General features: G+C 49.0%; 1 protein-coding gene across 16 annotated transcripts in view; it reads left to right on the top strand.

Moving 5' to 3' along the window:
- The window catches only part of GRHL3 (grainyhead like transcription factor 3), a 111,031-nt gene that overhangs the window by 65,460 nt on the left and 20,174 nt on the right, over nt 1-25,397 (top strand). For 3 of the 16 annotated variants that reach the window (XM_021280812.2, XM_065041810.1, XM_021280814.2), the window contains one exon: nt 5,290-5,433. In XM_021280812.2, coding sequence (XP_021136487.2) covers nt 5,309-5,433 — 125 coding nt within the window. In that variant the 5' untranslated portion in view covers nt 5,290-5,308. Of the gene's footprint in view, nt 1-5,289; nt 5,434-8,744; nt 8,883-11,524; nt 11,594-11,741; nt 11,975-12,774; nt 12,908-14,549; nt 14,727-18,220; nt 18,315-19,148; nt 19,447-20,206; nt 20,277-25,397 lie in introns of those variants that run through there. The other 13 variants (XM_065041811.1, XM_021280806.2, XM_065041807.1 and 10 more) reach the window with 13 other exon arrangements.

The raw sequence follows: 25,397 nt of genomic DNA on the forward strand, positions 1-25,397 counted from the left end.
CAGAGGAGGATCATAGAGGCAGTTACTATAATTACTACTAATAATACTTACACTTACCCATACGTTAGCTCCATATAAACCATTTTTTATTCCCTGTGCAAACAATGAATAATTAGCAGCTCTCTTATTGCCTTTTTAAGAGTTACGTCATGTTCCTTGGGACAAAGACCATCTCTTTGAACAGCACCTCGCGCCGAGATTTCTGGGGCATTGAATGCCACTGTAATGACAGCGTGTCAGGATTGCAAGTGAATTCATTAGGATCAGGAGGGACAAGTTATCTGGAGGGCAAAACTGTTCCCAGCGGACCTTTTCATTAGCTTTTTATTGGCGGTGTCATTTTCTAGGGTGTTATTTCGCATTATGGAGGAAATCTGTTGTAGGCTCGTTCCTTTTGCCACTAGAAATTGTGAGGTGCTTGTTTAGGGGCTTGGGCAGAAATGGTTTTGCCGTTTGAAGGGGTTTGGCTTTCACCTGCGGTTGTTTCCCCACCATGGACCTTTCTCCCGCCTCGGTGTTGGCAGCCGCTCAGCCTTCCGTGAGCGAAATGTCTCTCTTAGCCCTGATTAGGCAGCAGGCATGCGCTTGTGAAAACAACACACCATTTTTCTTCCCAACACCATTTTTCCTCCAGCCAAAATTGGATTTATTGCATAATAAACGAGTTCACTGGAGCTAAGGTGAGTTGGCGGTTAAAAACAACTGTGGTTTATACCCCTTTTCAGACCACCAAAGCCCAGCCCTCCGGTTGGTGCTGATGCATTAGCGCTGACAGCAGTAATTTTTAGTGACAGATACAGAGATGTCCTTAGGGAAGATACAATAGTGATGGAAGTTTCCTGTGGGAAAAAAGCTTTTTTTCTACTTTCTTTAAGTGCTTTCACCTTTTTTGGCTTATTTTTAGGGGCAGTTTCTTCACAGGCATTCAGAAGCTTTCGGTCCCATTAATTTCAGCATGATTTGGGGTCAATCTGCATCTTATGAGGAATAATCAGTTTCTTTCAGAATCAAAGCTGAAAAATCAGCTGCGCTTTCCTATAGTATTGGATGGAATGACAGGCCAGCTGCGGTCTGTGTTTGTTGCAATCATCGGAAAGGCCACACCTCTGCATGAAACATTATCTTTTGCATAGCAACTGATACTGTGAGTTAAGCTGGATTGCACAATTTAGACTCTAATCTTAACTGGGCAGATAGCATCGATTCTGACTCAGAACCATATTTTCCTGCATCTCAGAGACAGGATATTTTTGCGCAGCGAATGGCAAAAAATTTACATGTATGTAAATGGGTTTCATCTTGATCCCCCCCACTCTGAGTCCTGGGTCAATAAGTCTCCCCCTGAATGCAAATCGTTGTTTATGTCCCGCAGGGTGAACAAAGGTTGGATGGGGCCCTGCTCGCAGGATCTTAAATCTAATGCAAGGGAGGAATTGCAGTAAACACAGGGGAGGAGACTCGAAGGGGAGGATGGAGGTTACAACAGTGAGAGATCCGGAGATTCACCTGTTGTTCTGAACCATTTCGTTGGGTCATAGTCCAGAACCAAATCTTTTCATTATAAAAACATTGCAGGGTGCTAACGTGATACCTGCTGACATGGTTTGTAAACCCGGGTCGTGTCAGAGCGCGGAAATGACTAAGTAAATAACTGCTCGCATCTCAGGCTGTATTACATGGCCGGGCACAAGCAATCACAAACCTCATCTGTCCATCCCCGACCCAACCAAATACCAAGTTGTTTCAGCCTAGAAGCCCATGAGCCTCATTAACATCACATGAACTCATGCTAACAAGCAAAAACAAGCACAAATATCAACCACTTTTTACTTTCAGTTTGTCTAACTGATCAGCATTATTTCCTTGGACTCAAAGACAATTTTTTGGCCTGAATGTAGCTTGAAATTTGTTGCTTTTGAGTCGGATCTAGTTGCGTGTTTGAGGGCCCAAAGGTGACTGTGTTTCTTCGGCTGTAGCAGCTGGTTTGTAAGTGACAAAGCCTCTCCCTATGAATCTTCGCCTTGCTTAAGCGCTGTGAGATCCACCAGCCGGAGCGGTGAGGGAAAATGCCCCTTGGTGCACATCTCACCTTGACTAAACACAGGGGAGATCTCGATATCATTGGGGGTTCTCCACTCAGCTTCACAAAGCCGGGATTTCATATCCATAGCTCTGACCTCAACATTATTGATCATATAACCGTTTTGGCTCTCAATGCCCTTCTCAGAACGCCTTTAAAAGGAATATGGTGAAAGGGAAGAAAACAATTAATCGAGACATTTACTGACTTGCCGTTGAGCATTTTGCTACAGCAATGGTAGCTATTGCCGCTTGATAATAAGGTGCATGTGTTTAATGGGAAACTTAATTACTGTTGTAGTGTTTGCAATGCCAGGACCCCTGTGCTGGGTGCTGGACCAGCTCCTGATTCAGTCGCTGTCCCAAAGCAGGTGCAGCTACGATGGCATTTGCCACCACTATATCCACATAGTTTTATTGCTTCTCATTTGATGTTTAATGATAAAATTCTTGGATTTGGTTTTGATCAGGACGGTGACTAAGATATTCGTGCTGTAATTAATACTTGTTTCTTTCTGTTTGATTATAGTGTGCTCGTGCTGTGAGGTGCGAGGTTAATGGCACGTGTAGCAATCGGTGTTGTGTTCCTAACTGCTGGAGCTGTGCAGAGGAAATGACAAACACTCGTGTTGCTGTTGCTCTGAGTCTGGATTAAGCTCTTACCTCGTGTAATTGTCTCCAGATACGACATGTAAATTGTGCCAACTTAAACTACTTTTTTTTGGAGATGTTTCTAGCAGAATTCCAAAGGGTGTTGGTTTTTTTCTGAGCAGTTTGTTGTGAGTCCTATTACCTAAATATCTGAATCGTCCCTGCAGTTTTAACACGCTTACCTCCAAATAACCGAGTGCAGTAGAGGACTGATGTTACCACTGGATGAGATGCAGGTGAAGAGAGTTTTCCTCAAAGCCCTGTGGATGATCTGCGGCAGAGCCCCTGAGTTCTGGGCTAATGCTGCAGTCACCTGCCCTTTTTTCCTGGCCATGAGGTGCTTTGGGCTCTGATCTGAGTGGGAGGAGATGGAAGGACTGAGCCCGCTGATCAGGGAATACAACAGTTACTTTAATTGTGACGACTAAGTGCCAGGATTTTGGTGAGGCCCGGTGTATTCATTAGAAATTGATGGTTATTACAATTAATAATACGCTGAAATTAATTACTGAGAAGAAACATTACATCCGCGGTGATCCCGTCCATGGGAATGCCGGTAGAGGTGCCTTCCGTGGCACTTTCTTCTCTTGCCATTTGTACCGTTCTCCTAGAGGCCCAGGGCTTTCCAGTTAATTCTCAGAGTGACAGTTTAATGTATTTATCTGGTGTAATTCATTCCCCTCTGCAGCCCCATCTCCAAGCAACAAAGCAGGAGAAAATAACCCCTCAACCACCCTTTAATCCACCGAGAGCAAAGGCAGAGACACTGTGAACAAGCCTGACAGGAATGATGAGCCACAGAGCAAACGGCCGGGGGCCCTGGAGGGAAATCTGCCGAACTTCGGACCTACAAACCACCTAATCCCTTGATTCTGAGCATCTTTGGGGCTACTGGAAGTGTCACGGGGCTGAAGATGCTGTTGCTCTAAGTCCTCACGTCTGGGTTTTTAATGTTACAATGGGGGCGCTGGGAATAATATGACAGGTCTGATTTCCTGGAAGCTCAGGTTTGTGCCGCATCAGGACTGCACAGACCGTCATTTTTCCACCGAGGAACAGATTCCTTGCAGGTATCTCCAGTGAACACACACACACACACATGTGTGCGTAGCTGTGCCCCAGACCTCGTGAAAGCCAGATTCTACCTGGAGATGATAATTCACTTGAAGCAGACAGGAAAACTGAGGCAGGAAAACTTCCTCCATGGGTAAATTTTGCAAGCTGAAGTACTAGGCAGGAAAGAGGTTACTGGAGGAATTCTTCCAGAATCATTTTTGGGCTCATTCTTATCCATTTTTTTAAGAATAAACCAAAACGTGTGTCCTGATGGAATGTGCTGACAGTCTGCCCCAGCTCAGAGTCCAAACACCATGCTTTGGCCTGCATTTTTCCTTTGCGTGTGACGTGTTTGTCTCTGTCCTTGGAGAGCATCCCTGTTGATGCGCTCGGACCCCAGGGCTGGGCTCTCATCCCATGTCCCTTCATTTCCTGGCCGTGCTGCTGCCTGGCTGATTTATCAGACGTCCTTACCAAACCAAGCCGTGGCTTGTCCAGCGCGGTATCTTCTTTTTACCATCAGCAGTCGATGTCTGATATTCCGACGGATGGTGAAACCCCACAGAATGTCCCCAGCTGCTTGAGCAATGCTGTGAATGGCAGGAAGAATTCCTCCCTTGTCCCTAGAGGCCACCAGCTCATGCCCTGAGGCAGGAGGTTTCATTACCCCTATTTTTTTCCCTTGGGTTATACGACTGCCGGTGTTATTTGCAGCCATAAAATGTTCCAACTCAAGTTTGAAACCCAGTCAACATTGTTTGTCTCGGTCGCTTTCCTGTGGCTGTGAATTCCTTTGCTCTGCTGAGCAATGGACGCAGCTCTTTCTTTTGAGGAGCCCACCGTGTGCTGCCCTTTCATTTCAGAACCTGCTTTTCCCCACATTTCTGCAGAGATGTCCAAGAGCGGCTACTCTGGTAAAAATGGAAAGCACGAGTTGCTTCCACACAACATGGTGAGTCCATGGTCTGTAGCAGATGTGGCCGGGAATGGCACAAGCTGTCCTGTTGGAGGTATTTTTCTGGAGCAACCTACACAAAAGTGTAGGCAACAGGGTGCTATAGAGAAAGAAGAGCTCCAGAGATTCCAGAATCCAAAGATTTGGTTCCCATCTGTCTCCTGAGATTCTAGATTTAATAGCGGCGGGGACTGTAACTTGTCGTGGTGGCTCCACGACAAAGTCGTGGCCCTCAGCAATGACCACTTTAATCCCCGAACAGAGCACTGGCTCTGCAGGGCAGCACCGGGTGCGAAGGGGCTCAACACTAATTAAAGGTGCTGGGTGCGCAAAGGCAGCGGCTCCGCAGGGATCGTGGTGAGTGTGGGGCCTGCGTGAGCTGGGGCTGATAACGGGGGGACGGCAATTACACACCTCTCACACACAGCTCCGGAGTCTGATTCATGCGCTGATTTATTTTATGCTTTTCTTCTCCTTTTTCTTTGTCCCTGCTCCCCTGGTGGCAGCAGCAGTGAGGGACTGACTGAGTTTGCTTCCTTTCCTGACAGGAAGAAAGGCTGTTAACATATGAACATCTGCTCTTCAAAACCAAAATACCTCAGCGATGCAGACGTCGTGTCAGCCGCACGGAAGCACGTGAAGAACAGTGAATTCCCCTGTCCTGGGCTTCCCTCATCCTGCGGCAAGAGAAGGTACTTAAACATTTCGGGCACAGAGCCCAGCAGCTGCTGCATCCGAAGGCTGCGGCTGCTTTTCCTCTGCTGGGTGTCCCTGGGAACAGCGCAGGCACGGAGCAGCGGGTGTTACGCCCAGTGGGCCTGGTGTCTGTGGAGAAAAGCTGTTTCTGCTCCTCCGACACCTGAGGCTTCGCTTCTTATTCTCTCCCCCTTCCTGCTGGCAAAGGAGCATGAAGGGGTTGCTGTCCTGCCTGCTTTCCTCTTGGCTCTGAGCGGGATCAGTTCCCTGGGCTGGTCCTTGCTGCCAAGCACAGGTTCACCCACACTCAGGTGAAGTCATTTTCCCCGAGGCGCTGGTGGTGGGGATATGGGGAGGGCTTCACCGAATTTGGAGTGCCAGGATAGGACTAATCCGGCCTGACCTCCACTCTCCCACCATCCCAACCCTCTCTGAGAAGTTACCGCTGCCGTGCAGCTCCGCAAGGGGCGTTGGGACCATCACCCATGCTGGGCTGGTGTCTGGGGAAGACCTGAGGCCAAGCTGAAGCAGAGCTGGCAAATCAAACTGAATCTGGCCCCGTTTCTTCTCCTGAAAAACACATTTTCATTGTCAAGGACACACCGTGCTTTGTAGGAGTGGACTGTAACAACTGTGAGTGCTAAGGGGGCGTAAACCAGATGGAGAATCTGGCCTTTTTGTCTCCAGTGCCACAAGCACAAACAGAAATACCTGGGTACAGTGTTGTTACTTTCATCAGGACTCTCCAGATGTGAAGGGGCCCCTGTTAGATCACTTGCAGAGATAACCCGGAACATGTAAATAAATCCATTCCTGTCTCTCCAGAGATCCCAGCTCAGATGGCGCACGCTGTAAACTCCAGCATTTGTGGCTCTCATTTACATGATCAGATGGGGAAGGGAGGCCGGTTAGTAACAAAGGCTGCAGCTGCCTGCCCCACATCGTGTCTCCAAGATCAACGGATTCCCTCACCCCCCGAGGTGCTGGAGTCTTTAATCTAAAGCTCCATGGAGATGCTCCATGCAATTAGTACCTATGCTTATTACTCCACCTTGCTCCATTCTTACCCCAAAGCTCTCTAGATAAAAGGGAAGGCTTTTAAAGCTCAAAGTTTTCTGGGGCAGTTTCCTACTCGGTGCAGTTTTACCCCACCCCTCCTCTCCCTGCTCCTTTCTCTGAGAATCTCCCAGGTTTGTTTGTGGTTTTTCATTTTCACAGGAAGTTCAAACTCTCCTTTCCCTTATTAGGATTGTCTGTAATCCCATCTCCTACACATCCATCTTGTCGTCCTTGAAACGCCTTTCTTTTTTCACACACCTTTCTGCCTCTCGGAGCCCAGCTAGTTATTATCCTCTTCCCCCACTGGGTGGCTGCTTATCTGTTTATTTGCAAAGCTGGATGGAGGTCTTCTGAGAGGAGATGGTTTTGTTTGATTCCCAGCTGTCCTTGCTCCAAAGAGAGGCAGCAACTTAGCAGAAGGAAGATTTTAGGAGGTATTTTCCCTGGTTCCAAACAAGATCTGAAAGCAGCGTGGCAGGAATCAGGAGTGCTTGTTGTTACCTTGGCTCCGCTGCTGTCTCACGCTGCGTTTTTGGGGTGAGACGCTTCCGCTTTGAGTCTGTTTTCCACAATTATCAATAGACAGAATCGAATGAGTTGGTACATCTCCCATGCTGTAATCTTTAATCGGATGGTCCCTATAGAGTACTTCCCGTATGCAGCTTTCTGTGGTAAAGGCTGTTATTGTCCAGAGAAAAATTATCCTGGCTCTTCCCAAGGGGCTGAGGAAAGGGAGATTTATCTCATTATGTGCTGGAGAAGCAATAAAGGGCTGGGGATCAATTCTTTTTCACCACAGGCTCCTAGGGAGATTTGCATGACTTCTAGTGGGTCTGCAGATGGCAACTGAATAAAACAAGCTCATTGGCAGTTGGTTTAACCAGATTACATACAGAAGAATGGAAAATGTGTAGAGATCCTTGTCCAACAAATGTTGAAAACTACTGATGGCTAGAAATGGGTCAACACCGGGGTGGAAGACGCCAACAAAGACTTGCTCCAACTTTCATGTGAGTTCCTTTGTGACTGTACACCTGTGGGGTATTCCAGGGATGGGTCAGCTCCCAAGAATAATCCTGGAACTAGTGAATTTTAAGGAGCTCTGATTTTAATTCATATAGTTTAGTTTCTGTGGTTTACATCAAAAGACACCCAAATGCTGGGAAAACCTCTGGAGCAGCCACACCTCGGTGTTGAGAAGGGCAGTTCATTCACACCTACTCCGCTGCTCTTCCTTTTAAGCTGCGTTAATTGTTTTAATAAACAAAACAGTTTTCTTTCTAGAGCATTCTATTCCTTTAGCTGCTAGTCACTTAAGCAGTGTCCCCATTGCTGTGAAGTTGTCCTCGTTTTTCCTTTGATGACTGCATTTGCAGATTTTCGGTGAGTTTGAAGTGGGCAAGAAAGAACAGATTTATTTGGAGTCCAGACAGTTCTGTCCCTGGCACGTTGATGCTCTCAGCTGTGCACCCGAATTGGCCAGCTGGCCATGAAAATAAGGAATTAGGTGGCTACTTACCTGATTTGCATGCACAAATTGATATTTTAATGTGCAGATGCAGCTTCTTAGAGATGTAACTGGTTAGGTGTATTTAGTTCGTTTCTCTTTAAAATATTCCCTCGGTTTCTTGTGCCGCTTTCACTTGCTGCAAATTAGGATCAATCCAATTACGTTGGCGCGGTTGCCTCAATGAAAACTAGTACGAGCAAGAGGAGAATTGGGTTTGTTTGTGTGACGGTTGGCACTAGGGAAAGAAATCGGTGCGCCCTGAGCTGGGATGGTTGACTTTGCTGCATATTTGAGATATTTCCCATTCTAAGTATAGGAAATACTTGAACAAAGTCAACAGGAGTGTAGTCAGCACCAGAGCCGTGCGGGTGCTGACGGGGTGAATTCCAGATGGAGCTTGGAGAAGTGATGATTAATTCCCAACAGTTCCAAAGAGGAAATTATACTCGTTAAATCAATCTAGGCGAATTTCAGCTCTTGCATAAAAGACACCCTAATTGCATTGGTGAATTCAGAATGAACTGCAGGACGGTGTGCAGGAAGTTCACACACCCCTTGTAACTATCATTAACGATTGCAACAGAACCCAAAATGTTTACTCACTCGGCCAATAACATGTTTGTGTTCCCTCTTTTTTTTTGACCTTATTTAATTGCAAGGGGAAGGGGGCAAGTGTATGGCTAAATAAAGGCTCTTGTGCTTCAGATCAGGCTCTGATGAAGCGGAACGATGCACTGGATGAACCCTTGGCCGGTGTTGCTGGGTCTCGTTGCCTCACAGCAGCACAAGCACAGCTGGCGTAAAATCTGCCGTGTGGCTCCAGTCGTGACACCGATTCGCTGTAGCTGAAGATCCGTGTCTAGAACATCAATCATGGTTTGTTGTTATTTTCAGCCTGCCCTACTTTACACCGTCATTAATCACGGAGAGGTGGATGGGATGGGGACGGGACAGGCAGTTCCTTTGTGCCAATGGTCACGCAGCCGTCGCCGTTCAACCAGCCGCTCTCCTTCCACCCAACCTCTCCGTTCCCAGCAGCGGGGACAGCGAGGCATTTAATTTATTAGCTGCGCAGGGTGGTTTACTGCCATCAAATTAATATGAGTTAAATTCACAAGGAGCCTGTGGAGGAGAAAAGCAGCTGAGGAATGAGACAGCCCAGTGTTCTGTGGGTCTGTGACTCAGCAGGTGCAATTAGGTCACGCAGGGGAACGGAAGGGACGGCAGCGTCTCGCTGGCGACAGCAACGGAGCTGCTTCAGGTTGGCTGTTGGCTGCTTAATTCAGGCTGGGTGGCGATTTTTCTATCAGCCTCCCCTGTTTTTTCCTCCCTCTCTCTTACAAAATGGCAATACTTAAGGAAGAGCTGGGGTGGCGTTCTGTCTGTCCAGGCTGAGTGCGTTGAGGTTGTGTGTGGTCCCTGTCACTTTATGGGACCTGAGTAAACACCAATTGCTTTGTTATGTGCTGAATAGGAAAGCTAGCCCCAAATTAGCACTAATGTGAGGTCATTTAACCCTTATGGGAGGTCTTTTGAAAAATCATAATAGAGCCATGCAGGAGTCAGGGCAAAGCAGTCAAAGAGCCCAGCGAGGTTTTGTGCAAGATTGACAAAGTGTGCTATTATCACACCGCGACAGGGGCAAAAATGTAAATACTCGGAGGCTAACCAAGAGAAACTTTCCTCCTGCTGGGCTGATTATTCCTAAAACAGGTGCTGCTCCCAAATCCCCATGCAATGGCTCCAAGCTCCCCATATTATTCCTGCGGGGTTTCAGGCCAGGAGAGAATTAAAAGTGAATTGGAGCCGAGATGAGCGTCAGCATCTCTCAGTCCAGCGCATTCATTGACATAATGGTTGCTGGGTCAGGGCGGCTCTTCCTGCAATTTCACTGTCCGGCCCTTGAAACAAGAGCTGGTCTTTTAATTGCCATTGAAAATAACTGTGTGTGGCTTGTTTGGGACGTGTAGCAGCCTGTGAGCGAGTGGAGTGTGAGTCAGATGCCGGTGTCCTCCTGTCTCGGGCAGCCGGGGTGAGGGACAGACGGATGTTTCCAGCCTGCCTTGCTCCTTGTCACTGGGAGCAATGGTCTCTACTGCTGAAGGCATCTGAAATGGGGTGTAAATGTGTGGGAGAGTTTGCTTTCCACAAGATCCACCCCGGGGGAAAGCTGCGATGACCTGTGGGACTAAGTGAACTACCCAGGGGCCATAAACCTCCTGTAATTGGGGACCTTCATTTGCAAGATTGATTAGAGCTGTTGGTCAAGCCACAAAGGTGGGGATGTGGGAGAAGAGCTCAGCATCAGTGTGTGCGGGGTGAGGACCTCTTTAAGTCCAAAACTCGGGAGAGAAACCTTGGTCAGGGACCTGTCTGTCCTTCCCTGGGTGCCAGTGAGTGCCGGCTCTCGAATTCCAGCCTGCCCAGGATGATTCCCCAGCTTGTTGTTGAGAAATAACTTTTCTGCCAAGTACTCGGCAGGACCGGAAGCTCCAGGTACCTTCTCATCTGGAAAGGCAATCAGACAAAATGCCAAGCCCAGGGGGCAAAATTTCAGCCTTGGTGCCAGTCTTGCTCATTACATATCTGAGTTCTGCAGCCTGGTAGACTTTCATCATATAATTTATTTGCTTCTCAACATCCCTGCAGTTATTAAAAGCATCGTGCTCAGAACTGCCACCCAAGGTTTCTCTAATTAGTATATCTGCCTTTCGGGGTAATTTTGGATTGTTCGTTTTTACAGCTTGACCTCAGGCGGCGAACGGCCACAATTCGATCTGGGTTCTGTTAGCCAGGGGAGCTGCCTGGGGTCGTCAGGACACGGGGGATCACGGGGGAAAGGATCTGATAGTGCAGGGACGGGCTCTGCAGAAATGGCAGCCAAGAGTCAGCCTCAGGTCGACGGGGAGACTCTGCGAATACCCTTTTGCACCACAAAAGGCAGTTTTTCCTTGTGTGGAAGAAAAGAACAATCCCAGATCTCCCTTGGGAAGGCTCAGACGGCCCCGCACTGCCCCGTTTGGCACTTGGTGTAATTAATCCCATCAGCCAGCGTGGAAAGGCAGCGCAGACCTAAGACAAGGAGTAAACCCATCCCTGCCAACCTGCTGAGCACCTGCAAGTGCAAGAACCCAAAGGAGAGGCAGATAGGCCAGGTGGGAGCCTCGGGTCTCGTTTGACTGACCTTTTCTTTAAGAATGGGTAAAAACACATTTAAATTCTTATAGCAAGGCTTTCTCTTACCATCTGGCATCCTTCAGCTGAACCCAGTCTCCAGCTTTGCCTCTGCAGTGAGTTCTGAACCTTGGCTGCTCGGGGTCTGACTCAGGTTGGAGCTTTCTAGTTCATCCTAAAATGATTTAGTTCTCTGCTGAAAATCAGAGCAGCACACAATGATTTCACTGACAGTGATTAATCCTAAAGCTACTGTAGGAGCCCACAGGAAAAAAGTCTCGCCGTCAAGGATATAAATCGTCAGGTTCAGATGAAATTGTAGTTTCCTCTTTGTGTCTTTTCAGGACTCATCTGTACTTGGGGTTTGGCCACAAGCGCCGGTTCCGGCTCCAGTAGAGACACGGTTCATGCTGGTGCAGTATAATTTGTTTGATCTTGTTTCAAACTGGGTTAAAAATGCATTGCTATAAGTCACATCTCCACTAGTGGTTTACGTGGGTGACGAGACACTCAGGGTAGGCAAATTTCCTGAAGACTCGCATAAAATTACTTGCAGTACCATCACGGCTGCAAATCCCATGAGAGCCCCGGGGGTGGCATCGGTCCCAGCGCCCAAACAGGCCCCCGACTGGAACGGGCACAAAGGTTGGGAGAGGCGAAGCTCCGGCTCCCCGATGTGCAGCCAGCAGCGCTTTGGTCTCCTGCTTTCCATTCCAGCGCCTTGGAGACAAGCTGTGGCAACAGATCCTCCCTCAATATCAACGGCGAGGCCGTTGCTGCTCGGAGGTTTGCAGGTAAATCAGGTTTGCCACTCAAATTCAGCCATCGGTGCCTGGTGTTTGGGTGCCGTGTGGTATTTGTGGGGAAAATACAAAAGCATCAGCTTAGAAGGGACACTGATTCTCAGATCTTGAAGTAAAAGGAGATGGATTGATTTATTTAAAAGAAGCTAAAGCAACAGTTTTGTAATTGGTATGTGCTTCTGACAGGAGGCATTTTCTATGAGGAAGGAAAATCCCCAAGCCCCTAAGGGCCGGCAGCCCTGATGTGCTGAATGCCACCCCAGACGTTCTTGGTGCATCTCTTGAAATGTTGCAAAACTACCTGATATTTTTCCACCCCATGGGTTAACTGGTGTCTTGCAGAGAACTTTCTGTCAGTCCCCCACTAATAACCCGCCCTGAGAAGGGAGTTCCAGCCCTACAGAGGCTGATGGAAAGTAAACCTATCTACTGGGTTTGCTGTGCAGGAAGGCTGGCGGATTTATATGTTTGACCTAGATGCTGGGCAATCTAGAAACAATCTATGGAGTTCTTGCAAGGTTTGGTTAGATTCGTTACCTGAGAAGGCAATACACTGATGTAATTAGAATTTAGGTTTCATTGAAGATGGCAAGATTTTTCACCGTAGATGTTGGATTATGGCCTGGCCAGACAAAGTAAGCAATATGAGCAGGTAGAGTGAGTCAGAATTAAGTGTGCCTTTATTTGGTATCAAATATGATAGACAGGTGGCAGCCCAGAAGCAGAGGGAGCTTGCCCACTACCAGAGGGTGGAGCAGATGGATATCTGGGTTTCTTTCTCTCTCTTCTAGACTTCAGAGCCATGGGAAGGGTATTTAGGAGAGATGATGCTGTTGGAGTTTCAGGGCTCCTCTGGGGAGCTCTGAACCGGAGAGATCAGAGCGGAGCGCGGGTTCCTTCCAGCTTTCGGTCTCTTCGACAGAGGTATTGACAAGAAGTGGGGTTTGGGCTCTGGCAGGTGAAGCCCTGATGCCCTGATATGATTATCTGCGTGCAGCTCCAACTTCAGCCAGGGCTGGAGGACGCTGCAGCTCAGGGGGTGCTGGGGTAGGCTTGGAAGGTCCCGATAAAGCGTTTGCTACCGTGACGCTGTGCTGGCTGTCACAGCAGGGACGTGCAGCGCCAAAGAGGAGCCAGAGCCACCCACATCGCTGGTGCTTCCAGCCACCGATGCCGTCCTGCAGCAGCTCCATTGAGCTGTGCGTGCACCACAAGATAAAGCCCAAAATTCCAGGTTCCCCTTTCTATGTAATTTTTACAGGAGGCTTCAGCACTGCCAGCTTTGGGGTTTGCTGCAGCATCCCACAGGCTGCCGGCTCCGCAAAATGCGGAGGGGGCTCTCCTTTTCCCTTTGATGGCTGCGTGTTAGCATGACAAAGCTGCAGCCCCTGGGGAGGGAGCAGGGCCAACACTGAGCCTGTTTGCAGGAGATTTTCAAAGGGAAATCCCTCCCCACCTGTCAAGAGCTGAGAACTAGAGCCCCAAGTACCACAGGAGGCTGTTCAGAAGTCTGCACTGTGTTCCCTGCACATATCAGCCGTGGCTCGGTGACTCACGCGGGGCCTTTGGCAGGGGTTTCCAGTTTTCTCAGTGGAAATGAGATTCGTTTCCCACAGTTGGTGTACCCAGCCCCTGCCCAGCCTCCCCGCTTCTCCCCTCCCTCCGCGTTTGCCTTTTCATTTGAATGCTTCGGGAGTGGAGGGTGTCTCCGCATCAGCCCTTGGATCTAAGCACAGAATCCCAATTCCGGGGACAATTTTAGAGTCAAATCGAGATGGTGGAGCCAACTTCTTCCTCTTCTCTATAAATAATCAGGTCCGGCAGCTGTCTGCTCAAGGTGTTGTGGGAAAGTCGGCTCCTGCCAAAGTGCTGAGGCAGAGAAAAGCAGGACAGCTGCTGCCGTGTGCCAATTCCAGCCACCCCAAAACACCCCCGGTACCACCATCCCATGACCAACTCAGATGAGTAATGACAGGCGTAGAGCAGAAGTGAGAAATGATTAAGATTTTGCAGAGTACTTTGATGATTCCCATGGTGACCAGCCTTAGCACTAATACACCGTGAGCCGCGGTCCTGCCAAACACAAGGGCTGGCGTAGAAACCACAAACCCGGTCCCTGGTAGATGTAGGATTGGCTTTAAAATTGCTTAACTTTGTGGGGTGTGTGAGGGAGTTATTTTCCTTTCTGCCTCTTCATTCCTGAGCCTACAAGGATTGTGTTTTCAGGCGTTTTGCAACAATCGTGAAGGACAGATTTTTATGTCGAGAAAACTTTCACACGATCATATGATTATAGGAAGTCAGGCTTTAAAAAGGCAACTAAATAAACTAAGAACAACAGCAAGTATCAGCAGATTTGTGACGAAACCATGAAAGCTGGCAAACCTGAGGAGTTATGAATTCCAGATGTTGCACACAGATAAGTATCTCTGGCCTGAGCTTTTCTAATTAGCTACAGAAACTACGTTGTCACGTCAAGGTGTCTTTCAGGGCTCCCTGAACATTATCGTCCACCAGGACAGGCTGATATTCATTCCGAATATTTCCTTTGTTATTTGCTGCTTAGGATTTAACTGAACGAGCTCCCGTTTCTGTGCCGTGCTTAGATTTCAATCAGAACCAGCATCTCTGCAGCTGCCTGAACCGAGGAGACACCGGGATCCACACGCTCATTGTGCTTCAGCCGGAGTCCGAATCTGAGCCCGATCTCTGCCGCTGGGATCCAGCCCGCTGGCTGATGAAGGTGATTTATCCTGAGCAGCCTGGGACACCTGTGCCAGTGACATTTCCATATCTCTGCTCATGAAGGGCTGATTAATGATGAGCGGAGTCAACTGAGGTATCCGAGACCAACCTCATCTCTGCCGTAGCGTCACCGGCTGACATCAGATAACTTCCCAAAGGGAAGCAGCTTTGATCAGGCTGCAGCACTGGGGGAAATGGTTGGGAGCAATACCTGATGTTTTGCATCTGCTCCATTTTAAACACTGTTTTCATGTTTAAAAATAAGTTTCTCTCGGTGAGGAGTCACTGGGTGCGGGGGTTTGAAGACAGAGTGTGCTTGGAGCCAGTCTGAAATCCCTTTTGAAGAGGACGCGGTTTTCCTCTGTAAAACCTTCCCCTGACTCCTTCCCTGTACATATTTGTAGCTGAATATCACATTTGCTGCCGGGGCAGCGAATCTGGCTGAAATGGAGAAAATCCTTGCGACATCTCCAGCCAGCTCCCTCCCTCTGCAGCCTAAACCAGCATGCGGGCTCCTTCTAGCTGGGTTTGTATCGACAGGGATCAGCTAAAACCAGCTCTAGAGTGAGAGCACGGGACAGGCTCAGCTCCGAGCACACACAGACAAAGTGAAGCTTCTTCCAGCTGGGACGGTGGGTCATGTTTGTTTGTTTAAACTGGAGGCGGCTGCCCTGAAGACTCTTAGTTGGGTCAGTTGTTTACAACCCAAACTTGTTACTGTGTAAAAAACTGGTAGAACTAGATAAAGACAACAAGAATTTTCCTATAGCCCCGTGGGCTACAACAGATAATAACAAACTGGCCTGACTCTATTAAAAAGACATTTAAGCATCAGGTCGTGTTGTTTAGTGGTACTGGGATCCAGCAGAGCCAGCCGGCTCCCCACACACCCTGCAGTTAGAGGCGTTCTGGGAAAGGGTCAGTGAGGGGTTTGTTTCTCTCATTTGCTTCAGAAGGCCAAATAATCTTTTTCCCCCTCATTATTACTGTGACAATAGTGCTATAGAGTGGCTGTCGTAGCCTCTGCTGTGCTATGTGTTGTACAAACAGAGCGAAAGGGTGTTCCTGCCAAAGATTTGCAGCCCAAGGAGGTTCCTGTTCAGCTTTTTGTTCTTTCTTCCCAAGGAAAAGGCTCTGGGAGGCAGAGGGAATCTCACTGGGAAAGCGGCTGCTCTGGATATCAAAGGTTTCTACAAACTTCCATGGCACCAGCTGTATTTTTTGCTGGAAAAGCACCTGAAGCAGCCACATCTCCCTTTGGAGAAGAGCTCACTTTAACCCGCTTCAGGCTGCTTCCTCGTGCTGCGTATTAATTGTTGAAGTGTTTTAATAACCTTTGGTCAAAGGCAGCTGAAATTCCTGGCACATCACAGGACAACTGGGAAGGATGTTTGACAGCTGTCAGTGGGAAAAGCCGTGTATCCTAAAGGGATTAAAGCCCTCGCTTTGAAGTTTCTTAGAAGTTCAACAGAAAAGAAGCCAGACTGGGAACAGGGAGCGTGAAATCTGAGGTCGCACCGCGAATCGGTGGCGGAGGGAGAAGCAAGAACATCGAGGTGGCTCCGCAGCAGCACCTGAGACCCGACCGGTGACGTTGTCCTCGATCCTGGAGCTGCTGATCCCTCGTTAACAAAATGCAGCTAATCACAGTGTGTCCCTGGATGTTTAAAGAGGGTTTAACAATCCAAACGCAAGTGCAGCCCTGTTGCCTTAGAGAGGGTGTAGCTGTGAGCAAAATTTGGCCCCTCTCTTTTAAACTGTGCAGCTTGTCTTGCCTGCTGTATGCTTTATTTTTAGAGCACCATAAAGGGCTTTTGTTCCAAGGTATATTTAACAGGGGAGTGGAAGGGAAGTGGGAGGGTTTTGTGCATGGAGAATGTATCTCTTGGTCTCTTTCTTCCAACCCAACCCCTCACCAGATACTCTTAGGAGGGTGGAGTATAAATGAAAAAAAAAAAAGGGAGAAAATAATAATTAAAAATACTGAAATCATAGTCAAAGGGATTGTTTAGGCGTCCAGGCCTGGGGGCCTCCCGGGCGCCATAAAACACACATTATCACAAAAAAGACGAGGTGCCCGAGAGGATGGAAGAGGCAGGGCAGGGGGTTCCCGTCTGGCGGGGTGGTGTCTGGGCTTTGCCACGTGTCCCCATGTCCCACGGGGACACGTCCCACTGCACTGGGGGGTCCTGATGCCCTTTGAACTGTCAGTAGCGTGAAGGTGACTCAAGAGGGGCCGCGAGGGTGATATGGAGTTGGTAATGGAGCTGGATATGGAGCTGGCCTTGAGAAGGTGCTGGAGAGAGCAAACTCGAGCTGGTGTCACCGCAAAGAAGCCAGATGTGCGTACAGGCCCCAAAACAGTGACACAAAGGCGCTGGTGTTTGCTGTGAGGGGTTTTACCGAGGTGTCCTGATTCCCAAAGGCTGGGATCGCGCCTGGGCACTGCGGGTGGGCACAGAGCTCCTTGTGTAAGAAATAAGACAGCATGCAAGAATGAGCATGCATCTTCCTACCCGGCAAAGTCTCATTCTGCCATCGCAATGAGGTCCTAGCAGGAAAAAGTCGAGGCCCTGGATCAGACTAATGCTTAAAAACCAGAATTAGTAAAACTAAGAGAGACCGTTGTAGCTGGAGTCCCTGTGAATTGCTTCAAAGGAGAATCTGTGGTTTTGTCCTTTCTGCCAGTCCTTCCCAGCTTCCCAAGGGACCTGGTGGCTTCTCAGGCGGGTTCCAGGCACACAGAAGCAGGACAGGGCACGTCACCTGGCAGCACCGACAGCTTGGTGAGCCCAGCCTGGTGAGCCCAGCTTGGTGAGCCCAGCCTGGTGAGCCCAGCCTGGTGAACCCAGCCTGGTGAACCCAGCTTGGTGAGCCCAGCCTGGTGAACCCAGCCTGGTGAACCCAGCTTGGTGAGCCCAGCCTGGTGAACCCAGCCTGGTGAACCCAGCTTGGTGAGCCCAGCCTGGTGAACCCAGCATGGTGAACCCAGCTTGGTGAGCCCAGCCTGGTGAACCCAGCCTGGTGAACCCAACCTGGTGAGGCCAGCCTGGTGAGCCCAGCCTGGTGAGCCCAGCTTGGTGAGCCCAGCCTGGTGAGCCCAGCCTGGTGAACCCAGCCTGGTGAGGCCAGCCTGGTGAGCCCAGCCTGGCCCTGACTGTCCCCAGGTGCACCCAAGCTGTGGCACCTGAGCTAAAAGTGCAGCAGGGGTGGCTTTAAACCCCCAAAGGCAGAAACACAGCTCTGTCAGCAGCAAGCTGGTTACAGAGCTTAGCTCCAGGCAGCCAGAAGGCTCTGGTGGCTTTGTTTTCCTCCTGTCCCCTACCACAGAGCAGCAGACAACATCATCCCTGCTGTTCTGCAACAGGCCAGGTCTGAAAACCACCCAGAGGTGGGTTTGGCTGTGGTGGCACCTCGGGGCACATTTCACTAAGGCAAAGCCCCTCACGGCTCAGCTTTGCCAGGCATGTTTCTCTGTCTTTTTTGACGCAGGCTTTTCCCGCGGAGGTTGGGATCCCGTGCCTGCCGTTCCCTGCGTGCTCTGCCTCGGTGTTTTCTCCTCCTTCACTTTTGTTGCTGGAATCTGGTAAGCCTCACTGAAAGGTCAGGAGAAACTTGGAAATCCCCTAAGGGGATGTTGCTGCTCTTTGCAGTCAGTGAAATCCTCTCTGCCTGGATCTGGGTAAAGGACAAGTGCCCAGCACTATCTGCTCATCATGAACTGGGGAACGGTTCCTTAATTTAGAAACATAACCGAAATATTGATCAAGTAGTGCCACCACTGCATAAGATTAGTGCTGTCCTTGGCTGGATAGGACATATGTGTTCTTTCCTCTTTGTTTGTGCCTCTATGCTATGCGTTGATTCAGCTGACGTCTGGGTGCTGGTGTCCTCTGCTGTGCAAGGTCCTGGCAGCTGCTGCTCTCCAGCGCCCAATGGACTTTGTGTTGCTCCTGGAGGAGTTTTCATTCCCTGAAAACACACTTTGTCTGTTCCCTGGCTCCCTGGCAGGCAGGAGTTTGCACAGGAGGAGGGCGATAGCTGCCGCCTGGCTTAGGCAAAGCTCAGCCCAGCAAGTCCTTATCAGCCGGCGCAGATGCACCGCGGGCATTCTTCATCCCGCGCTCCGAGCTGGCCCTGCTCCGAGCCAGCAGCCGTAGAGATGTGTTTGAAGGGTGTTGTGCCCAAATTCATACTCTGTGTCTTCACATCGCCTGTGCAAACATGCCTTGCGCCTGCCCAAGTGGGCCGGGAAGGCCATTGGTCAGAACTGGACTTACTGTTACGTGAAGAAGAGTCAGAAGCTTTTTTGGATTCACCTGCCAGCGCAGGGCGCTGAGTGGGACAGATTCAGCGAGTGAGACAGCGGTGGGGGGTGAGAACGAGTGGTGGAAGCTTTTCTTTTTCCCTTTGTTTTAAGGCTTGTACCAACTTGCCTCGTAAAATCCTCTCCTGCCTTCCAAATCCAGTCAACGTGAGTCACCCGCGGAGCCCATCCTTTGCCTCCTCGTTGCAACACGGATGACAGAAACCATCCAACGGGAGCGCTTGAATCCGTGATGAGTTTTGTTCTATTGCATAAATCTTTTCCCCGTGTACAGGTGGGTTGCTCCAGAGCTCTTGCCTGGGTGGTATTTCTGCAGCCGGTTCCCAAACGGCGTGTGTCTGGGCTCCCCTTCTGGGCTGCGCCGCGGAAGGCAGGACAGCGTGCGTGAACGGTACGGAAAAGGTTATCCCGCAGACCTGCTTTCCTTACCCACCCCTGTAATGCAGAGATTATAAACGACAGAGATTATATACTGCAGACAGTATATTTGCTGCGTGTCTTGGCATCTAAAGTTTGGGGGTTTGGAGTTGCTTTTTTAAGAGAAAATTAAAAGACAAACAGAACACCTATGGGGACTGGACTAGATGATCTCTTGAGGTCCCTTCCAGTCCCTGACATTCTGTGAGACTTTCTGGAGTGAGCAGCTGAAAGGTGAGAAAAGGCAAGAAAGGGTTAGCCTGCCAGCACCATTACCATTTAGGAAGGAGAGGAAACTAAGAGGCTTTTCTTCTTCCCTAGTTGATTCCTTTATGTACATGTATGTATTTTTGTCTGTATATTTATATATAAAGAAACAGCAAAGGACAAATCAACCCCCAGATTCATAAAAATGACAGCTATTTGGCACCGCGCTGTATGGAACACGTCCACCAAACTGAAACTAATTATCCCCGAGATGCAGAACTGATTCCACTCCTTTATCCTATCTCTTTTCCCCCCGGGGCTTTTCCCTCCCTCCCCACCCAGCCGGCTCCCCGCTCCCTCCCGGCAGGCAGAGGGTTACGGGCTGCACCTGTCTGGGTGTACCTGTCCCAGGGCACCTGTCCGGGCAGCCAATCCCCGCGCCGCCTCAGCGACCTGTCAGCAAAATACCTGCGCGCAAAACCTCAACATAAATCAAACACTTCACAGGCAATGTCTGTCTTGAGCAGGTACTAGAAGAGAGAAGTCACCCGAATTTACCGGCTGCAGGGATTGGGGAAATATGTCGAATGAACTTGAGTAAGTAGAAGGGGTTTTTTTTCTATTTACCCGCTCTGTGAAGGTTGAGTGTTTCTTCTGAGGCTTGTTTAGGTGCTTTAGATCTGAATTAGAATCCTTGGGTTAATTCCCTGCCCAGCTATTTGCAAGTGGAAGTAGAAGAACTGATGGGAGCGTTTTTCAGACTTTCTCACTGACCTGTTGCACTTGGGAGGAATCACTTTTTATTGAGATTATTTAAGAGTTATTTAAAATCAAGATCCTTTATTTTCTTTTTTATTTTCCCCAGACTAAAATATGACCCATAAAGTTTCTGTGTAGAGACAAGTCTGGTCTGTTCCGTCCAACAAAACCCAACACGGGCTGCAGTGATTCTGTGGTTTGGGGTTTTCTTGTTAGAAAATACCGTCCAAAGTAGTTACTCATTTTGGATGAGTTTCTGGTTTTTTGGGGATGGGGGCTGTTGTATTTTTTATTGTTGGTTTTGCGGGGGGTTTTTTGTTTGTTTTTAAGCAAATGGATTAACATTATGATCCTATCAAGTAATTATGATTGATTTTTTGGATTTTTTGTTTTTAAACAAAAAAAAAAAAAGCGCTTGACATTCTGTTGATCCCGTATAACTCTTGCTTCTGGTGCTGAGTCCTGCTGGTGTGGTGTGCACATCATCCCACGCCTCGCTCCGCTGGAATAAAAGCGAACAAGTGTCATGTTGAGATGACACGGTGCAGTAAAGGCTGGAGGACACCGAACAGTGGTGGCGAACGCTGCTGTCAGTCCAGTCCTAAAAACCTACCTAGGTACACAGCCCTGTGTGAAGTCAATGCGTATGATAAAATAGATCAAGAGGCATGTGTCCATATGTACATCTGTGTACAGAGACGGTGCTTCAGAAGGTATATTTTGAAAGCAAAGCACATCCCTGGATGTGTTTACAAGCCTACAGAGGTGTTGTGACAGCTAATCTCTTAATAATTAAGAACCCCAAAAAGATGCAGCACTAATTATTATTTTATTTAAATACTGGGATCTATATGCTTGGATTGATTAAGAATCAGTGACTTAAATTTTCCCTTTCTGAGCATTTTGGGTCATTTTTACTTGATGCTTTTTAAACCTAAGGGTTGTGCATGTAGTTTACTCTCAAAACGCTCTGGAGTGTTTGTGTGTGTACACAGCACTGCAGAATTAGATTGATGTATTACTAATTAAGGACTGGGGCATTATGTTACCTGATGAATTACATGGTTGCTTGCCTCTTCTGTCCTAACGGGCTGTTAACCCCTGTGCCTTGCACATGAGAAAGGGGAATTGATGGGGGCAGGGTCGCTTTTGTGATTCCGATCTCCAAGACAAGGATCAAAGCGCAGAGGTTGGTGTCTGCTCTGCGTCTGGGATGGACCTTGGAGGGGCTCTGGTTCCTTCCCTCCCCGGCTCCGTGACACTCCGTGGATTGAACCCAGGGACACAGATCTCTCTGAAAACTTCACTTTGGTTCGTTAGCTGGGGAAAACGATCCTTTGGGAGTGCAGAGAGGGGCTGTGACAGCTCCAGGGTCCTTGTCGAGGAGCTCCTGGGGAAACGGTGTATGAGCACGATGGGCCTGGGGAACCTCACCCGGGGCTGACAGGGAGCAGTGACATGAGATAAGGCGGCTGGGAGCTCCGTGGTACCAAAGGGTGAAGCTTCAGACAGCTTTTGGGTTTCCTGAGAGGGGAAAAGGTGTCAGAGGGGGGAGGAACCTCCTGAAGCGCTGCTAAAAGCCAACACCCGGGCAAAGGGGCTGCTGCAGGAGCTGTGAACCTCTGGTTACTCACCCAGAGTCACACAGGGTGCAGCTTTGTAAAGCTCAGTGTAAGGAAAGGGCTCTCGGAGCAGCGCTTGGGGGATCTGGTAAGGGCAGCAGCGCCTGTCTGTGTGTCCGTGTGTCTGTGTTCTGTGCACAACCCCCAGGACAAGCCGAGCACAGGGAGGATGATCTGAGCTGCGGACGTGTGCCCAGATGTGGCTGCTTTTAAGGGAGCTGTCACCTGAAATGACAGGGAGAACAGTGTCTCCTCTCCCTCCGCCACTTTAATTTCACAGAAAGGCCGGGAAGAGGCTAGCGTGGCATGAGAGAATGAGATGTTTTGCCTATTATAAAATATTCTAACTGATAATTTCCATAGTCTTCCTAATTGAACTTATGTCTAACTCTGCAATGCGTGGGCTTGAAAGAGTTAACCAGGAGTTACTCCCAGTTGTGGTTTTGTGGTCGAAACCATGATCGCCAGAAGCAAATTTTTGTCATGCATAAGGTGTGTTATTAAAACTTGAGTTATGCTCCTGGTGAATGAAAAGTTAAAGCCCTTTTATAAAACGCTGGCAGTAAAGCACACAAGGGATAAGCGTGGTGAAGCAAGGTGCGCTTTCAAGGGAGACGTGGGGGTTATTCCTTGTTTTTTAAGTTATGTAAAGAGAAAGAGAGATTTGTAAATTAAAGAAACAAGAATCAGCTGCTATGCAACTCACAACAAAGGAGTAAAAGCCCTCTGAATAAACTCTAGACTCAAAGCAGAGAGAAATCAACATTTACATAGTATCTCTGCTTTGATGGTTTGGGTCACATTTTCAACCGATTGCTGCATCGGTGTAATTCCAGAGAAATTTGTACAATACAGACAGTTACACTGGTGAGGATCTACTTGTGTTTGTTAGTCTGGTGTTTGAATTGTTCATCATTGTGGAGTATTCATCCAAAAATGCGCTCGCGCTCCCATTGCACCTGCAAGCACTTCAGCTGATGGGCCCTGATCAGATCCCCGACCCGTGTGTGCTCGAGGGTGGTAAAGCCAACAGCTGAAAAATGCATTAATCAGTGGAATTGATTATGTAGCATATGATGATATCCTGGCTGGGACTCCAGGTTTCAAAGGCTTGGAAGATAAGAAAATGCGCTGGCTTGTTGTTCTTCCTTTGGGTGTTTTGTTGCTGTGGTTGCGGGATGGGCGAGGGCAGCTCTGATCCAACCGTCCTTGTCCCCAGAGCGTTCGGAACCACAACGTTCGGGGTAAAAGAGCCGGTGTCCCGTACCAAGGGCTCCCGGCTGCCACCCACCTGCTTTGTCACGGTTTTGTTTCTTCTCATCCTCCTGTCTTTGCTGTCGGAGCTGTGATGCTCACTCTCCAAAACGCGTTGGTTAACAGGGTTATACCGGAGTGCGATGAATTGTGTTTGTTTGGCATAGAAACATGAGTAAATCTGGGCTCTGCTCTCAGTCAGGGCCTGCGGGCCCTGCTGCAGTACCGATAACCCATAATGATTGATCGCTGGATTAAACCCAGATTCCCTGAAGAGCAGTTGTTTGTCGCAAAGGATTGCATAGCCCTTTATTGTTGTTTTTCAAATCCAAGTCTTGTAAAACTGTGATTTTTTTTTTTAAGCCGTAGCTTTTGTTATCAGTGAATATATGAGAATTAAAAAATAATACAGCTAGTAGCGAGGTACGTGCATGTGGAAGCTGGGAGGAAAAATCCATAAGGACTGAAAACAAAACAGGTCACTGAAAGCACCCAAACCCTCGGCGTTACGAAGCTCTTCTCGTCGTGTGCAGTAATTCTCGTGGTGTTTGGAGCACTGGGAGCTCCAGTGCGGCGTGTGTGTTCTGTGTTGGTGGAGATGAAGGTTTGTGTTCTAGAATACGTGTGTACATAAGGTTTCCTTATCTGTCTACGCTGAAAATAAGAAAGCGGGTGGTATTTTAGACCGAGATTCCAGCAGTGCCAGGTGATGCGCAGTCAGAGGCTCTTTAAAGGGCCCGGATTTTGTGTCCTGCCTCTGGAGTCAGGTCACCCTCAAACTCAGGACACCTCAAAACTGAAGCGCCCGACCTCATAAACCACTGCTGGAAAAAATCAGCCGTAATTCCTGAGCTGCAAACTAATTCAATGCTGTAATTTGTTATGTTAGGCAGAGAAGGCACTGAAGCAGGAATCATTTGTGCAATATGGTTGTGTGGGTGGATACCTCAAGGGTGATGTTATCAGGTAAAACACAATTCCAGCTGGTGTCCCCCAAACGTCACTCAGCACTGATCCCAGTCCTTGGGGCTGGGAAGGCAGGAGCCAGCGCCGTGCGGGTGAGCTTTGCAGCAGAGCCTCCGCTCTGGTTCTGCTCTCCCTTCTTCACAAGAAGTCATTTTAATGTCAACCCCTGTGCCTCAGTTTCTCCTCCTGTGATAATAAAGCTGAGCACCAGGGGCACACATTGATGCTGAGGACACTCAGGGCCTTTTGGGAAACACGAGCCATCAAAGATACCCGTGATGGTCCCTTTTCTCCCCATCGCAGCCGCCGCACGTTTCTGCTCAGCACTTATGAAACGCAGGGAGACGCCCGGTTGTGTGCAGGGTCTCTGGCTGAGGACGAGGGGCTCACGTGTCTCGTGGTTGTGCCATCCAGACACGTGCTTCCAGGAAAACAAGAGGATCACGCGCCGTGCGCGGGTGAAACGGGGCTGAGGGGCCGCAGGGAAACGTGGCGCTGAGTTTCGCGCTGCTGAAATGCCCCGAGGAAATCCAGGGACAGAGGCCACATTGTTATCCAGCTGCCAGAGAAAATATTTCAGTCTGGTAGACGGTGCAGGTCAGGGTCCGTGAGATTAGCGCTCTCCTTTGACACCTGTGCATCGGCGCTGTATTGTACTTGGCATCTAGGCAACGTTTTTCATTATTAGTCCGTGTGTTATTTTTCTTTTTGTGCATTATTTTTTCCTGGTTCTGTGTTTGTCTGGATTTTGCCCCCGTGACAATACGCTGACTTGGCATACGCTTGTTTGTTAAACTTGCAAAGACAGGGTGAAATCAGAATTTAGCTGAGGAGTTTGGATTTCGGAACGAAGCCACCTTGTGGGACACTGCTCTTCCTTGGCAGAGGGGCTTGGTTTCACATCTCACCCCAAAAGCCATCACGGTAAATCCTGCCCTTCCTCGGCCCTGGTGTAGAGTTGATCCTTCCCTGTACCACTGATAAGAGGCTCTTGGGGAGCATCGGGGTTATTTCAGCAGGGAGGTGAGTGTGGTGCACAAAGCCAGAGCTAATGAACCCCCCTGGACTGCCTGGGTGTCTCCGAGGTCCCGCGGGTCTCTGTTCTTTGCCACTGAAT

The sequence above is a fragment of the Columba livia genome, chromosome 26 (assembly GCF_036013475.1).
Source record: "Columba livia isolate bColLiv1 breed racing homer chromosome 26, bColLiv1.pat.W.v2, whole genome shotgun sequence".
Taxonomy (NCBI): domain Eukaryota; kingdom Metazoa; phylum Chordata; class Aves; order Columbiformes; family Columbidae; genus Columba; species Columba livia.